Raw genomic sequence first — 17895 nt, forward strand, 5'->3', positions numbered from 1 at the left:
CATTAACGTCATTTGCGAGATATGTGATCTCGTTTAATGTTTCCTTTTTGGGGAAGTCTTCGTCATGGCGGTGAGTGGATAATTTTGTATTATGAATTGAAATTCAATCTTCCAATGACAGTGAATGTTTCGGACATCTTCTATATTCTTTTAGTTGATTTTATGCTTCTATGTTGTTTTTTTAGATGCGTTAATGCTTGGCGTTTCTAAAAAGAATGCCTGCTTCGCAAACTTTCACTTTGTTTATTATAGGACGAAAAGTCGAAGATCAATCCTATGAAGGAGCTGCGTATTCGCAAGCTCTGCTTAAACATATGTGTCGGTGAATCTGGTGATAGGCTTACTCGTGCTGCCAAAGTACTTGAACAATTGACTGGCCAACAGCCCGTATTTTCCAAAGGTACGTGTTCATCTTATAATATTAAAAGTTGTCAATAATGGTATGTACCATGCCGCGTTTCGTATCATGTTAAATAAATAAAGAAAAGTTACTGGCAATTTAAATTAAAACGGGTCAAGCAGTATGCAACCATTACCAAAAAGTGTTTGTTGATAAACGCTGTAAAGGTAACTTTGCCACTTTTATGTAGACGTTTTAATGAGCTGTTCAATCAATATTTCCAATCTTATTTGCTTGTGCTCAATCGGCTCTGCTCCATAAATAACAACTACAACCATGTATAAATAGAGTCCTGGTAAAATTTTAGCCTTGACATGATTGAAAGTGAACCAAAAATTAATGTCACATTTAAATTGAATGCCGATTTTAAAAGTTTAAGAAAACTAAAAGCCTCGGGAAAGTGAGGGATAGCTGAGCTGGTTGTCACATTCTATTGTAGCTTTTAGAGCCATGATGAAACTTTGACGGGCGGACAGATCATGGTGGTGATTAGTCGAATGGGCATCCGTACAAGTGTCCACTGAGCTCTTGGTTTTGAGTCTTGTAGGGGAGTTGTATGTGCTTCCTCGCATTACTTTGTTACTGCTATATTTTTTGTTTAGCTAGGTACACAGTAAGGACTTTTGGCATCAGAAGGAATGAAAAGATCTCTGTTCATTGTACTGTTAGAGGAGCCAAAGCTGAAGAAATCTTAGAACGTGGACTTAAGGTCAAGTTTCATTACGATAGATTTATGATATACTAAGGCCATGATGAAATCTTGACGGGCGGACATATCATTTTTGATGATTAGTCTAATGGACACCCGTACAAGTGTCCACTGAGCTTTCTTAGTTGGAGTATTATTAGCCATAATTAAAAATTTCAGTTACCATATCTAATGAAAAAATCAGAAATTCAGGTTTATAATTTATTAATAACACGAATATAATTGCCACTTGGTACCAAAATCCCTTTCTCTCACCACAGCTTTGGGCAATTCAATACTGATTCTAAAAATGCTGCTAAACTAGAAACCACTGTCTTTAATTAACATAAAGGTAATGTGGCAATAAAAACCTTTTGTAATTGAATAATAATTATTGATTTGCTGTGTTTCTCACGAATGGTGTAGTTTTTTCTATCAGTTTAATAAAAACACTGCACAACACATTTGTTTTGATGCTGTATGTAAGTATCTAGCATTTTGAGTTGTGATATGATTTATGTGACCCACAATGTGTTATTGAAAGAATACCAGTTTTAAAATATGAGTTTCGGTCTCAAGCCAATATCTGACAAATTCGCTTTACATTTCAAAGTTGCTGAATGAATGTGTAGTCTTGATAAGTCAGGAGATTGGTGTTATTAGGAAAATACGTTGATAACACATAACTTACTTGTAATACATACTATTGGAACTTGAAAATAACTTCGGGCATTTCTTTATTTGGTTTTTCTGGTTCTTCAGTGTTTGCTTTTACATGAAACTTGTAAGTGTCGAAATTGTAATTACTTCAAATGTAAAGTCAAATATTTGCTTCAATTTTACATTGTACGTTAAAAAATTGGTGTGTGGAGACAATCGTAAGTAGATGCCTGGTTGTATTTCTATATTTTTGGTATTATACATAGCCTAGTTGTATTGTAAAATTGGTTTTTAGCCAATCCAACCATGTCCTAGTAAATATTTGCATTTACTACCATTGTTTACTAGTTCACTTTTCCATTTTGGTTGGTAAAAGAAATTTCATTTACCATCATGTTTTGTGATCAGCAGTATGTGGCTTCAACAATTATGTTTGCATAGGTGTATGTTAAACTATGTTTATTCTGTATTATTTTCTGTTCATGACATGAAATATTTGTAGGTAAAAGAATACGAATTGAGAAAGAATAACTTTTCAGAGACCGGAAATTTTGGTTTTGGAATTCAAGAGCATATTGATCTCGGAATCAAATACGATCCAGCCATCGGCATCTATGGTATGGACTTCTTCATGGTCATGGGCCGGCCAGGTTAGTTATGTTAAAACAGACTAAATTTTTAGCGCCCTCTTTATGGTTGGAGAGTGTAAGATGGTCTTCTATCAGATTGGCACTACCTTGTGTTCTGCTTACATTTTATGCTAAAAACGAATAAGTTAGTTTTCACCGCTTTTGTATTTCTAGTTCTGTGTCCAAATGACTTCCTGTTATATGTAGGTGTAGCTAACAGTTCGAAATTTCCAATTTGCAATAACCACACGTAAGGATAACCACCAAATTTGCTCGACCGATATTTGTTAGTTATCCTTACCTATCAACTTCCAGCAAGTGATCAGTAAAAAGGTTTTCATTTTTACCTTTGTAAACATTGTGTATATATTTATGTGTATACAACTTTTTCATATTTCATTTTTGCTTTAGTATATTCACATGTCCGTTTCAGCTTTATCACTTATTTATAAAAACCGCAGTCGTTTGATACGCTAGGAATTTTTTGATGTCAAGTCGAAACTTTGTTCTTGAGAGACCTTGCATGTTTAAACATTTGTGCGGTTTTACTGTAAAGTTGTCGAAGTCCTGTTTGGCCATATTGTAAAACAGTCTATTAAAACATGTTGTGAAACGGAGTCTTTGGTTAAATTTCAGGTCATTTAAAGCATCAGTTTTTTGTAATTGACTAAAATATCCATCCGTATTGAGTCGTGACTTTAAAAACACTTAGTCTTGACCAGTCTTTGTGGCCTAAAAAGAATATACTAGTCCGTCCCTTAAGTGCAAACCATCAATTTCCAGAATTGAGATCTTTGTTTGCTCTATGTACCGAACATTTCAAGTGTACATTCGCGCAGACACTGATAACTCTTGGTGAAAGCAGTGCTAAATTTGACTTGGAATTACTACAATATTGCACATTTTTTTGAAGTTACAAAAATCCTTGGACATGGTTATTATTACAAACAGTCAAAGGAGATGCTAGTCATTTGTCTACTTTAACCATTCTTCAGCTGTATTTAGTAGCATAATTAAAACAATCAGCTACCAGTTTTTGTAGGGTTGTTTTATTTATAGGCTGACTGATACCATATCTCGTTGATTCCACAATACTTCGGTGATAATCAATGATAATAATGCAGTGTTCACACTATCGCAAACCCATCCACGTTTGCATCAGCAAACACTATGTACTCCGTGACATAGCGGTATCATTTTTCTTATCAAATTTTGCGAAGAAACTTCTATTTTCGCATACTGAAATCAAATACTAGTCCCGCAGCAACTATCATAGACGGAAATGAATAAATCATATTATCCGCAATTGCGAATTACTATTGCTGAAATGGTTCACATTTTATAGGCGGTTGTCGATGCTCGGCGAAATATCAGGAAAGTTTTGCATTTGCAAACATTCCCGGCGGGTCTGTGTTGCTTTGTTGATACCGTCAGTTAACGTAACGACGAAAGAGAAAGGCTGACATACGGCTATATAGTGTGAATTAGCCTTTTATTCCAGGTTTGAATGTTATAACTCGCAATTCTTTTTACTACAAGTCAATGTCGTAGTTCGTTATTTAGTAATGGCTATATATATGTTCCTGCGCTTTTTAACTGGTCACCTTTTTATTTTGGCTGGTAAAGGCTGGATGCATTTGTTAATTGTTATACAGACATTATTAAGCACAACTGTTCTCGCAATGTTTTGGAATTGATTTTGTCCTAGTTTAAAAAATGAAGGTTGCTAGATGTTTAAAAATTTCCATTCCTTTTGATGATGTAATGATCAATCTTATAAGGTGTGTTATAAGATTGATCATGTGTTATTATTTAATGTGTTCATTTCATTATTGTGTGTATTTCATTATTTTCATGTGTTATATTATTTCGATGAACTGACTTGCATTTTAAAGTATTTGACACCAACATTGTTAATGCATCTGCATTATAGGTCATGGAAATGCAACTATATTATAAAATTAAAAAATTTCTCGTGTTATGTATAGATTGAAATAAAAATATGTTGGTTTCAGTTTTGAAAACATTTGTTATTGTTGATTGGATGGTTTCAGTTGAAAGATGATCTTACACAGAATCTTTGTAGATTTTATCAGGAAGTATCGGTATTTTTCTATCATAGGCGATTTTTTTATGTTCGTTGTGATGTGTGCCGGGACAAAATAAAAATCTACAAAATTTGATTGCAATTCCACTGCTCAGAAGAAAAAATAGATGCGAAATGACTTCACTGATGGTTATCGTTGTAATCTCATCAAAATGATTTAGCGCTTTAACCGCGGATCAAGTTTTGTCGATTTTTATCTTGTCCTAGTAGTCAGACCACATCAAACACATTCGCAAATGATAGAAAAATATCAATACTTAATGATGAAATTAACTAGGATTTTGTGTAAGTGCATCTTTAAAGATGTCGTGAGTTAGTGTTTGTCCAACAAGGATTGCGTTTTCACTGAAATCTAGCTATAATTATGTAGTTCATTGTTGTTGTGACTACGATCTGTCCTGAAGGTAACTAACAATAACAAGTTTTCAAATTTCTTGATAGAAATTTTGCTTCGACTTTTGGAATATACTTCTAGATACAAAAGCCTTTCCTATTTTTGTTCGTTAGTTTTTTTGTCTTGACCCGTATTGTTCTCATGGATGCGACATGATGTCTGCGTCTTATTCAGTTTCGATTGCTAGAGCGAGTCAGTACATAACAAGAGTTTTATTTTCGCTTTTTATGTTCATTTGTATAATTTGGAGTTATCATATACCGCATACAGGGTGGGGCAACTTTCATTTTAGCAATACACATTTGAGTAAAAAAAACTTGACGGTGCCCACCTCTGCTAGCTGTAGTTTTTTTATCCTCCTGTAGTTTTCACTTATACAGCCAACGCCAAAAGTAAACAAATCTACTGTTCAGTTTTTACTCGTTGTTTTTCAGTTTTTTCTATGTGTACTTTTTCTATATAGTTTGTAATAATATAATTCAAACATTTGTCGTTTTTACCATTGCGTGTATTTTTGGTTTGAACATGTATTATTTCCGAGTTTTTTTGAGGTTGGGAATGAATTGAGGCCTTTACGTGGTAAATTCTGTTTTTATTTACGAAACTGCATCTGGAACGAATTAATTTTGATAGTAGAGGCCCTGTTGTATGGTGTGGAATATCACACGGGCATATCTTTTGCGATAGAGAGTCCTGTTTTGTAAATATTCATTGTTGACTTTTTGTATCTAATTACTAATTAGCCAATGATAATCAATGTTTTTATGTTATTTAGGCTACAGAGTTTCTAAGCGTAGGCGAGCAAAGGGGAAGGTCGGCTGCCCTCACAGATGTAACAAAGAAGAAAGCATGAAATGGTTTCAACAAAAATATGATGGAATCATTTTGCCTGGCAAATAGACTATTTATATTCTGTTATGAGATCTTCTGATTTCTGCAATAAAATTAAAAAAATACCAACCCCGTTTGTTTTGTCGGAGTAGGATAGGCACTCGCAGAATTCAGAATTGTCAATGTTGGACCAACACCTACAGCCTCTTAATTGTTGCGTAAAAAAGCACAATCTGAAGATGTTTTGTATCTGTCGCATCTTCTATATGTATATTTCTCAAAGTATGTGTGTCCATCCAGCTATAGCTATTTTTAGAATAGCTGGGCAGCGCTGACGTATACTGTCATTAGATGCCTAGCGCTTATTAGCTAGCTTACTGGAATTTTCCATTGACATTGTGTCAGGCTAATAGCAAGTGGTAGGCAACTCTCGTCACTTCTCATTATTTATAAGCTGTTTTTCAATACTCCGGCAACGCCGGTATTCACAGCTAGTTAGATATATAACATTTGATATACAACATTACTGATTAAGATACAATTGTTTACTGAATTGTTGGTCTAACCTTATTTGCTGCCTAAGCCCATAACAATGAAGGTAGATTTGACTTCTAAACTCTTAAGTTCTTGTTTTAAACTTGGGACAACGATGCAGAAAATAGTCAGGTATAGACAGTATTTTCGTGTCACTTTTTTACCAAGGAGGCAGGGCCATGTGGTATAACCAGTCTTAGATTTAACAGGTAGACCGGAGCATCCTTTTTTACTCGTCTACTGGTGATAGCATTGCTAAGCAGCAATAATTGGCCATTCAAAGGGTGGATTGAAAACAAATTTTATTACGTAATAAGTCAAATCGACACCAATCGGCTATATGGACACTAAGTGTCTTTGATATGTTGACTATTTGGTTGCAGCGACAGCATTTAGGTACTTAGTCTTGTGGTATCTCCATTATAGAAGATCAACATTGGTAGTCACGGTAAAGATTTTGTATCTCTACCTAAATAGATTATTACCACAGCTATCATGGATTGCTTAATTAATTAATATAGCAAGCTGATAAGCTTTGTCAACAAAATTAACCCGGTAAACCAACGTTTTTGTGAGCTATTGAGCAGGATCTACAAAGAGCTTGAGATATCCATTGGAAATTGCTAAAGCCACCTTAGAAGTGAACTGTTCGTCTCTTGTGAAAACCTTACTGAATGTTGGGTAACATTTACTCGTAAGTCAAAATATTTAAAAACGTCTTCAGCTGCAAGGAATGTCCAAAAGCCAGTGTGAGAAATTGGCAAACTCATCTACTTCATCCTTTAATAAATAATCAAATAATTCATCAATCAAGAAGTAAATAGATTGCTTCAAGCTTCATTAAATGAAAACTCTGCATACCCTTCCCTTAATCATTTATCTGCAAAGACGAGACGGTTTATTGTTGCAATCCAATGGTTCAATGAAATAGATTATAATTCCATATACATGTAGGTAATAAACTATTGTCTGCTTTTGATTAGGGGGGGGGGCCATTAAGTGTTGTTTCTGTACACATACCGTCTCTATTTCTGCAACTACAGATGTCTCATGAACCCTGTTGCAGTGTCATAACCTGTCAAGATACTTTCTTCCAGTCACATCTCAGGACGCCCAATGTGTGTGCTGAAAAAGCCTCTCCCAAGAACAAGTTTCAGAATTCTGTCTGAAAGGCATCAGCCAGTAAATTGTTCGAGCAACGTTGAACAGATTACATTACAATTCAGCTCAGTGTATTCATTAGCTGCACCATTCAAACCTTCACAAAGTATATGGCAAGAGTGTAACGGAGAAAACCACACATGAAAAAACTATTGGCCACTATTTGTGACTGGTAAATATCTCTGTAATTAATTGCAAGACTGGAGAACCAACCAGCAGATGTTAGGAAGTGAGTGGGAGTTGTAGGGAACATGCGAAATTGATGGTCAAACGATTAGGATAATTGTATGATATTTTAACCACTGTGTCGATATGCAGCCATGGCTACTCACTATGTCCGCAACTTAGCCATGACCAATGATGACAGCTGTCTGCATGAGATGGAGAATGGACACTTCTATTAAATATATTTTTCTTACTTAACCACTGATCCCATTCATTTATAACAAACAACCATCATGATACCTTGCTATCTGACACTAATTTATATCTACAACAAACCTTTGGCCCCTGCAATGTTAAAAGGGATATGCTATTTATTTTGCTTATAGAACGTGTTCAGACAGATGTCAGTAATATTGTTGATCATGACCATTACAACAGCGATCTTGACCCATTGACTTTATCTTGCAAGTAATATCATTCATATCCATTTGGTGGTCTTTGTGTCTTGCAACCTATCAATGAAAATAGATGTGTTAACTAGAATAATAATTTTATTATTGTTGTATAAAAATTGTTGGACTCTATTGGCTGTATAGAATAATATGTAAGACAAAGTTTTTCTAAGCAAATGACCTTCATGGAGAAGATTACTGCTAAAAATTTACTTGTGCTCTTTATCTAACTTCTATCTACTATATGAACGGCAAAAAATCTATATATTTGTGTGTGTGTGTCCACCTTGAAGAGCGGTTTTTCCTTTTTTCGATTCGGTCGTACGAAGTGAACTGAATTAATATAAGTAGTAAATAAATTATAGAGCGGTCTTTCCTCTTTTCGATTCAGTCATACGGTGAAATTTATAAACAATCTATTTCGGCATAGATGCCGTTTAGACCACCTATTGCTAAACCGAAACAGTCATGTTTTGCTGAGATATCTATGGCGAAATAGATTGTTTATAAATTTCATCGTGGTCATACGAAGCCAACGAAAGGTCACGTAATCATTTGGTTTTCCGGCCACCTAGCAGAGCTGTCAACTCTTCCGGAATTTGCTGGACCCTCCTGGAATTGAGATTACCCTTCCGCAAAAATAAAATCTCCCGGTAAACTCTCAGATATATGTTTTGTGCTCTAGGATAAAATACCGAGCCATTTATTTATCAGTCGCTATAGCATTAACGCGATGCACGTATTCTAATGATAACAAAAGACTCGCTGTATCGCCAAAGACACGTTCTTATGGCTTCGTACATAGAATTATTGTTCGGTAATTTTTTGCAAAGCAAAGTTTTGGGATGCTATGGCATTAGAGCGTTACCCCTAACTGACAACTTTAATAAGGGCCATTCTCTGCATACCTTGCAGTAATGCAGCAACAAAGCGCGTTTTTTATATGCTTAAAGGTTGACTTGCAACAAAATTCACATTACAGTTATTTGGTATCAAAAGATTCACCATGTCTGCCTCTGCTGTGTTGTAGGTGCCAAATATGTGGAAATGTGATTACAAGCTCTTAAAAGCTCAAAAACGAAAAGCCGCTGTAGATTGGAATCTCTTTATTTCGATGACGTAACCACGAAATTTGGTTATCATCTTGTCACGTATGTTCTCACGTGAATTGAAAGGCCAATAAAAAGCTCAATATAAAACTTATCGTAGTACTAGTTTATGACAAACACTTCAGGTTTTACCGAAGACCCCGTATCAAATATAAATGCTCGCTACTTTACAGTTTTGTTTCGGCATTATTCAATCGTCAAGTCGTAATCTGATCACGTGACCCAATACTTCGCAAATAATTTTTGCAGCACTTTTCGATTATCACAGGTGACCAACAGGCTCGTCATGATTATCAGACATTGATATGTACTCCTTCGAGCTAAAGTTAAAAAGTTTAACAATTTTTTACGGTAAGTTATAAGATATCAGTGCTAAAAGTGACAGCATTACAATGACGATAAAATAGACGCGTAAGAACAATAGACATAGTATTATTGAATGCGTGAAGTATATTTGTGAAAATATTTCGACGAATAAGGTTGCAAGAAAGTGTAAACAGAAACCATCTCTCACAACTACATTACATTTGAGCCGTTTTGGAAAGGGAATCCCAACTACGGCTGTCTCGTGTGGCTGCGATTTTCTGTTCGTTTTTGAGCTTTTAAGAGCTTGTAATCACGTTTCTACATATTTTGCAGCTACAACACAACAGAGTAAGACATGGTGAATCTTTTCATATCAAATAACGGTAATGTGAATTTTGTTGCAAGTCAACCTTTAAGGTTAGTTCATTATCATCATCTTCCATGTTGAATTGAATTGTTCTGAATTCACTTGAACAAAGTACTGCGCAGGATTTTCATAATTTTAATCTCTATTGTGTGTTAACGTCATTCCCACATTATTTTTGCAAGGATTGTTACAGAGTGGTGTATACCAAGGTCAAGAGAACAAAGTTTATAAATAGATGAGGCAATCTAACAATCCTCTATAGTCACTGATATATTACAATTGTCTTCTGTGATATAAATATGGCTAATAACATCACTTTAATACGAAAGGAAAAATATGATCATAGCTGTTTGATAGCCGTCAATTCCTCAAACATTCTTGATTATATTCCGTCGTCACAGTGCTGCACTTAATTAAGTGCCTTACCTGGTAAGCTTTGACAGTTTCTGCCTGGTTCATTTACTTACTAAGAAAATACATTGCAAATCTTACCTGCATAATACTCTATAGTGTCATGCTTACGGTCCATTATTATATTCAGCATATGCTCAATGAAAAATTTCGGTCGTGTAGTTTTGAACTCGAGGAACGGCTGGTTCATTACCGCCCTTTTCTTAGAAACTTGGTGAAGCACCTTGGTGAGTGGCTGATAAGTTATAGTGACGGTAGTGAAAGAATTCTGAGTGCATTATTCTCTGTTGTTTCTTGATATCAGTTGCTCATCCACTTGAAAATGACAACCATTCTAATCCATTTGATCCAAGAACAAAAGAATACTTCTGCATCTACTGGTTTTATTCCACTTACGTGTAGTTAGGACCAGGGTTGGAAAAAACCACAGTTTTTATGGAAAAACCGAAAAAACCAGGGTTTTTTGGTTTAAACCGGTTTTTATGGTTTAAACCGGTTTTTTTTTATTTTACCAAGGTTTTTACAATTATAAGTCTAATTAACACCACTTACTATAGCTGCATGATTGAGTATTGAACATGCATATGTGGAATCATCTGTTAAAGATGGTACTGTGGGAGTTGTTATGGGGAAAAAAAGAGAGAAAACGTATGGAAATTTCAGAATGAGTCTTAAATCAAACATGATCGATGAAATACAGAGCAGAAATCTTATCACATAAAGTGAATATTTTACATACAGCTCTATGCATACATAAGTAGAAACTTTAATCCCAGTGATTAGTCGTGTGGTAGCGTAGAGCAGAGCATAATGCAGATGCATTGCTAGTGTTTGGAGCAGATGACTCAACTTCTATCACCTGAACACTAGCATCACTGTCTAAATTGGTGTTTTCAGCTTGACATTTTGCTATGTGAGCTTTAAGCCTATCTGCGTGACCCCGCGTTACGACAGCACACCTATTACGTTTTGCCTTAAAACCTTTGCCTTTCAAAACACAACAAGCTTGATAAACTGAATTCTAACAATCCAACTACTTTGGCTTGTGCCCAATAAATAAAATATTAGTTTGCAAACTTGAAGCTTTTGCCCAAAAGGATTTTATTGTTTTAATTTCTAATTATAAGTAATCTTTTCTCACTGGCCAGACTTGAGAAAGCATTTATTCATTATTAAAGACGATGATTGGATTAGTATATTTCACATGGTTTTTATATTTCATCAGTAAAAAGATCCTCATACCACTTGATAAAACCAATTGAAAATAAAATTCACTAATTCATTGTTGTGCTAGGATTTCATGTAGTTTCAAATTGAACTCTGCCATCAATTTATTACTGTATCCTAAATAAACTTCAATAGCTGATAATTACATATAATTGCATTTCTACCGCGCATGAACCACTAGGAGCTTAAAATATTATGTTTTTCACACAAAATAATAAAAACCCAAAAAACCATAAAAACCGGTTTTTTCGGGCTAGTTTAAACCGAGCCAACCCTGGTTAGGACAGCGATATGCTGTATACGCTATATTACAAGTATATCTTCAAATTAACTAAGCCTCTGACGATCTATGATGAGGATATGTGATGTCAATAAATCCACTATAGAACGGCTGTAATAACAATGTTTAATGTTTGTGGGCGTGTCAGCGATATGTTACCAAGTTAACAATATTGCTTCTGAGAATGTTTACACTCGGACAATTTATAAATGATTATAGCGCTTGACAATATATGGTGATTCAGTGCTCGCGTTGGAGGCGCTACTAAGGCTTCTGTAAGATAAAAGTCAGCGCACATCTGCTGTGTAACACTTTAATCACAATCTTTTCATTAGTGATATAATTTGACTGGTGACTTGTCAGCTATTTATAGCAGGCATCTATCTATAGCTTTTGTGTAGCTGTAATGTTTGCTTTGAGTTGACATTTGACAAGCTTTGAGCTTTGCAAATAGATAGATGTGTTGACTAGATAATTTATTATTGTTGCATAACCATTTTGCAACTCTATTGGCTGTATAGAATGGTACGTAAAACAAAGTTTGTCTAAGCAAATGGCCTTCATGGAGAAAATTATTGCTGAGAAATTTACTTGTTCCTTATTGTAATATACATATATCATTTATAAGATGTACTCCACTTTACCAGGCAGCGCCTACAAACATGGTGTAAATGCATTCACATTTGTAGCTGCATACAAGCAATGAAAAGGTTAATGGATTAGTTATAACATTTACTATCATATCTAAATACAACATAGGAAAAATAAACATAATATATGTACCTTTGTAGCTTTATTTGGGGTCACAAGTTATGCACTCATGCAACTCAGCACTGCAATTTGCGTTATGTAGATCATAGGCAGATATAGGTAACAAAATTAAACTCTCTAAAAGTTCAACACTAACATTTGGTATTGACGCTACATTAGTCCGTGCCATTGACACTACATTAGTCTCTGCCATTGACGCTACATTAGTCCGTGCCATTGACGCTACATTAGTCCGTGCCATTGACGCTACATTAGTCCGTGCCATTGACGCTACATTAGTCCGTGCCATTGACGCTACATTAGTCCGTGCCATTGACGCTACATTAGTCCGTGCCATTGACGCTACATTAGTCCGTGCCATTGACGCTACATTAGTCCGTGCCATTGACGCTACATTAGTCCGTGCCATTGACGCTACATTAGTCCGTGCCATTGACGCTACATTAGTCCGTGCCATTGACGCTACATTAGTCCGTGCCATTGACGCTACATTAGTCCGTGCCATTGACGCTACATTAGTCCGTGCCATTGACGCTACATTAGTCCGTGCCATTGACGCTACATTAGTCCGTGCCATTGACGCTACATTAGTCCGTGCCATTGACGCTACATTAGTCCGTGCCATTGACGCTACATTAGTCCGTGCCTTTGACGCTACATTAGCCCGTGCCATTGACGCTACATTAGTCCGTGCCATTGACGCTACATTAGTCCGTGCCATTGACGCTACATTAGTCCGTGCCATTGACGCTACATTAGTCCGTGCCATTGACGCTACATTAGTCCGTGCCATTGACGCTACATTAGTCCGTGCCATTGACGCTACATTAGTCCGTGCCATTGACGCTACATTAGTCCGTGCCATTGACGCTACATTAGTCCGTGCCATTGAAAATATTTCCCAAATAAAATAATTAAATGCATTAGCAAATTACCTATTTGCATCTGTTATGTACGTTTCCGATTGCAGTATTTAGTTTGTTGCTAAATTCATCTTTGGAAACATCTGAGCTACCCTGCTAGTATACAACGATTTTTCAAGAGATCATGGAGATTTCTTAAAAGGTCATTGTCAAGTCTAACAAATTCTTGGTTTTATTGGTCATGCTCCCATTGCAATATGCCTGAAAGTCTATATGAAATAATGGCTTACAAATTGAATAAATTGTTGAATTAATGCTCCTAATATAATGCAACTAACAACCTGTCTTTTAATTAGATGAGGACATTATATCACTGTCAATTTAACACTGAGCACCAATAGGCCTGTACATATATAAGAATACGGCATTTCTTTGGTCGACAGCACCTGTCTATGCTGTCAGTGACCTTTAATTTGGCCTCTAGTTCGGTGAATAGATGACAACATTGCGTGTTTAGCGAAGGTTGAAGTAATGTCAATCAATAATTGGAAGAGCGCCAAAATAAACAGATGACAAGAGGCTGGTTTGCTTTGACGTAAGTACCATGGTATATCATGTTGTACTGATAGTAATTACTAAACCCTTTGTCTTACTCATGATTAATTTGTCTTTCCACAATCTCTCTTGTCTGGCATCAATACTTACTTCTTCATGAATGCATCCAAAAAATAGTCTGCCTCTCTGCATTGTCTTTTTCTGAAAGGACTAATTTAGAATGTGCAATATTTCCAATATATTATGCAGGACATCTAAAGTTCAACAACATTGCGTGAGAACAGCTTACAAAGATGTAAACATATCAAGCCAATATTTATTATTTTCTCATTTGTTGTAGCGGAGTGAGATTTCATATGAAAACGACAATTGTTTTGATAATAGAGTTCTTCAAGGACTTGTATTTGTCTAATCATCTAACGTATTTTGTGTTGTTATAAACATGGCAAGGAAAGATTCATAGATTTATAATTAGGGTAAATCTTTTTATGACTAGCACATTACTTGCCTAAAACTAGTTTATGGCTGGCTTGTAGACTTTGGTCCATAACAGCTCTTTGTTAGTCCGTTAGTATAACTCTGAGGTCTGCTTATTTTACTTTACAGATGGCTTAATGGTTTTATATATTTATTTTATAAATACAGTGTTTATAATGTTTTAAATATCATTATTTTTATTAACACTAACGTGAGTTTTATTTGTGAAATATTGATAACATTTTGTTTAGCTAAATGAACTAGTAGAAAGTGTTTGAAAAAATTTAATCCTAAATGTTGTTAAAAACTTACCTTTCTTAGACTACCCTCTAAAAAATATTTGTTACTTTATTTAGTAAAGTCATCTTTATGCTGAGAACCTTGGTTTATGCTATAAAACCTAAAGAGACTTAAAGAGTCTATTGGTAATTCAATACACTCAATAACCTACATGATTATAACCCCACTGGTAATCACCCTTCATCATACATTTTGGTCAATATTGTAACCATTTATTGAAGTAACTTTATTAACACAATACCAAATACAGCACCTTAATTTCATAGTTTTTTTTTACTTGTGTTAAATCTCTGCAACTTTATATTTCAATTTGTAAAATATATATATAAAATGAAACTGCCTTACATAGGAATTTTTGCATGTAATGTACATAAATGCAGCAGAGTATGCGTTGTTGATGTGTGCCAGATAAAATGTTGAATAAATGTAACCGCAGTTGAAAGCTTGTGAAAGATCACTGCTATATGTTGTTCAAGTTCCACACACGTCTGTGCCCGTTTAAAACTTAATAATTACAGTCCAATCTCATAAAGTATATCATATGGATACCTGATAAGGAAGTAACAAAAAATAAAGTGATTATTGCTGATTATTGAACAATTCAACATAATACAGGTGTGTAAGTTGTTTGTGATTTCCTTTACCAATGTTCACTGTCACCAACCATCTTTCTACAAAGTGTCTGCATACACACCCAAGTTGGAATTATGGAGTAGTAATCCTCTCCTTCCACCACCCACCTGTTTTCCTCTGACCTGCGCACAAGTGGATCAGCAAAAAACACGCTTTCCCAAGCCATATAGCCTGTCAATGTGGAGCACGCCTTCAGAGTCTTGTCTCTCATGTTTACATATTGTTCCATTTTTTTTTGTATGTTGGGCTTCTGTATTTCTTTTTTGAATCGTGCCATTGCCAAATTGTAGAACGTTAATTCTTCGGACGCACCTGCGTGACTTTGTAGTATTTTAGTCAGTGATTCATTGAGTGGAACTTTCCTGTCATTGCATTTACTGGTAGACCAAAGGTTATCTCTCTCGGTACAAGGTTCATAGAGAATATCGCACATGTCCAAGTCAGATTTTTCTGTTAATAAAATCAATGATTCATCCATGTGGTCTTCATCTGAGGAAAAAATTGTTATGTTCGGCAATAGACTAGTAGCCTGAGAAAGCGATTTAGCCAGTAAGTTATGCGGGGCAGATCGGGCTAAAATAGTATCCGTTCTCAGGAATGTTACTAAACCGTATTCCAATTCATGACCTTTTAGACTATTCACCTGGTCAAGTCTTGACGGTCGCTGCCGACCTTTTGAGGCGTCGATTGGCATTCCTTGGCCTACCTGGAAATGGGATGCTTGAATACTTGACTTTGACACCCGTAATCGTAAATAATGATTGTAAGCACTCCATAGCCTTTCTAGTGGGTTGCGTATGAACATGAATATAATTGGATCATTACAAAAGTGGCTTTGAACATGATCCTGTTGCATGTTTTTGTAGAACCCAGGCTTTGGGTGCTGAGTGCCAGCCACGTCCACACATGAATTATATTTTTGTTCTGACACTCCATCCATTGACCAGACTCCAGAAGGATCAACATTAAGGTCATAGTTGTAGACGTACGTAGACAACAGTGAAGAAATTAAAGTCCCTCCAACTTTGTATGCTTTGATGAACGCGAGTGATTTTCCGGGTCTGCTATATTTCTGAATGGTCCTCTTTTTTGGTTGCGCTTTTCTTATGCTGTGCCCAGCTTCGAGCGCTGCGTGAATCCTAACGAGCTTGTCACTGAGAACTCTGTCTTCCTTGTTTCTGCTTACTGACTCTAAGGCTAAGAGCTTTAGTCCATCCAGCCCAGTTGTTATAGAAAACTGTTCAACAAGAATTTTATTAGCCCAATCTTCAATAGATTCATTTTTCCTTGCTACAGATGCCTTTCTATGCAAAGGTTCAGGTGAAACCTGTGCAAGCAGCAAGTAAATCAGTCCGTAGACTGCAAATGCCGATAAAAGAATCAGTTTCTTCAATCTTCCTTGGCCGGTCATAGCTGATGTCTGGAGGTGACGAAACAACAGCGGCTGTTTTATAGACATAGTTGTTCTTTCAATAAAGCCAACAGGGCATCGATCATCCACTCTATATTGACATATATGAACTAACTAACTGCTGATCTTTTGTGCCCCACAATTCTTATGATACATGACTATAGAAAACAGGTGACAATAGCCTGATCTGACTGAACGCTTTGTTGGTACAATTTACTCAACTAGAACTATAAAGCCTGTAGCAGACGTTGTCAACCAATGTCAATCATGTAAGATAGTTAAATTTTATGCCATAAGATTTTATACAGTACAAGCTCTATGTTTGGCAGTTTTTGCTATTAATACAAAGCAAAATTATGCTTGACAATAATCACACTGGTTAGACATTGTCGCACTGACTGCAGCTGAAACAGTACTATGCTAATCACAGGCATTCCAAATCTGCAGGATTGGGGCGAGTTGGTATTGAGGCGAGTTGTTGCAGGCAATTCACTAGCAATAAATGAAGATCACTTCTTAGCAACTGCCCAGTTCTCAATTGTTAGTATGTTTATTACCATATGACTGTTAACTTCAGTCTGCATTTAAAATGGAATGGATATACCATGTTTATATTGCTATTACCATGTGTGATTTAAGTGTGAATTCTACTGGCTAATAACAAATATTAAAAATTCATTCATCAAAAATCACTGCAAGTAACAATTTGATTTTGCCAATTATGGTTGACCTGAAGCATGTTGTGGTGTTGTAGGCTCACTTAGTAAAATCATTATTATTATAATTTAGAGCAAATATTACAAGTTTATCTTAACTATTAAATTTTTTTATCTCTATCCTAAGAAATAGAGTTGTGAGAAGAAAACACAAGATTTATACACCGATAATGCATAATGCATAATGCACCAATAATGCTGCTACAATAATGGTGGTGGTGTTGTTGAACATTAAGTAGCTTTGTAAATACTGTACATTCTCAGTAGAAAAAGCAGAAACCAAAGTGCTTTTTTCTAACTCCCTTATGCTCACACACAGCATGTCACTAGAGTCAAGATATCATGAAACGAGTCTGCGACTAGAGGACTACTAGAACTCGCATAGTATTCCTACTTAGGCCTACTAGTACTACCATAGTGCTCCAACCTAGGACTACTAGTGCTACCA

The 17895-nt window shown here is 35.7% G+C and overlaps 2 protein-coding genes across 2 annotated transcripts; one reads left to right on the forward strand and one right to left on the reverse strand.

The window, feature by feature from the left end:
* Window positions 1-16: 16 nt before the first annotated feature.
* On the forward strand, window positions 17-5838 carry LOC137395247 (large ribosomal subunit protein uL5-like). The gene is made up of 5 exons (XM_068082102.1): window positions 17-70; window positions 253-400; window positions 1003-1109; window positions 2251-2398; window positions 5654-5838. Exons 1-5 carry the CDS (start codon window positions 65-67, stop codon window positions 5776-5778), a joined length of 534 nt encoding a protein of 177 aa, XP_067938203.1. The 5' UTR covers window positions 17-64; the 3' UTR covers window positions 5779-5838.
* Window positions 5839-12342: 6504 nt separating this feature from the next.
* Window positions 12343-13357, reverse strand: LOC137394111 (uncharacterized). The gene is made up of 2 exons (XM_068080830.1): window positions 12629-13357; window positions 12343-12375 (listed from the first exon to the last, which is right to left on the reverse strand). The coding sequence occupies exons 1-2, from the start codon at window positions 13355-13357 to the stop codon at window positions 12343-12345; spliced, it is 762 nt and encodes a 253-aa protein (XP_067936931.1).
* Between the last annotated feature and the right edge of the window lie 4538 nt (window positions 13358-17895).

This window comes from Watersipora subatra, chromosome 4 (genome assembly GCF_963576615.1).
Source record: "Watersipora subatra chromosome 4, tzWatSuba1.1, whole genome shotgun sequence".
NCBI classification, from domain to species: domain Eukaryota; kingdom Metazoa; phylum Bryozoa; class Gymnolaemata; order Cheilostomatida; family Watersiporidae; genus Watersipora; species Watersipora subatra.

Coding starts and splice junctions, on each gene's coding strand:
- LOC137395247 (XM_068082102.1), top strand. Junction 401..1,002: donor ACAGCCCGTATTTTCCAAAG/GTACGTGTTCAT, acceptor TTTTTTGTTTAG/CTAGGTACACAGTAAGGACT. Junction 1,110..2,250: donor TCTTAGAACGTGGACTTAAG/GTCAAGTTTCAT, acceptor AAATATTTGTAG/GTAAAAGAATACGAATTGAG.
- LOC137394111 (XM_068080830.1), bottom strand. CDS start 13,357: ATGGCACGGACTAATGTAGCGTCAATGGCACGGACTAATGTAGCGTCA. Junction 12,376..12,628: donor ATGTAGCGTCAATACCAAAT/GTTAGTGTTGAA, acceptor CCATGTTTGTAG/GCGCTGCCTGGTAAAGTGGA.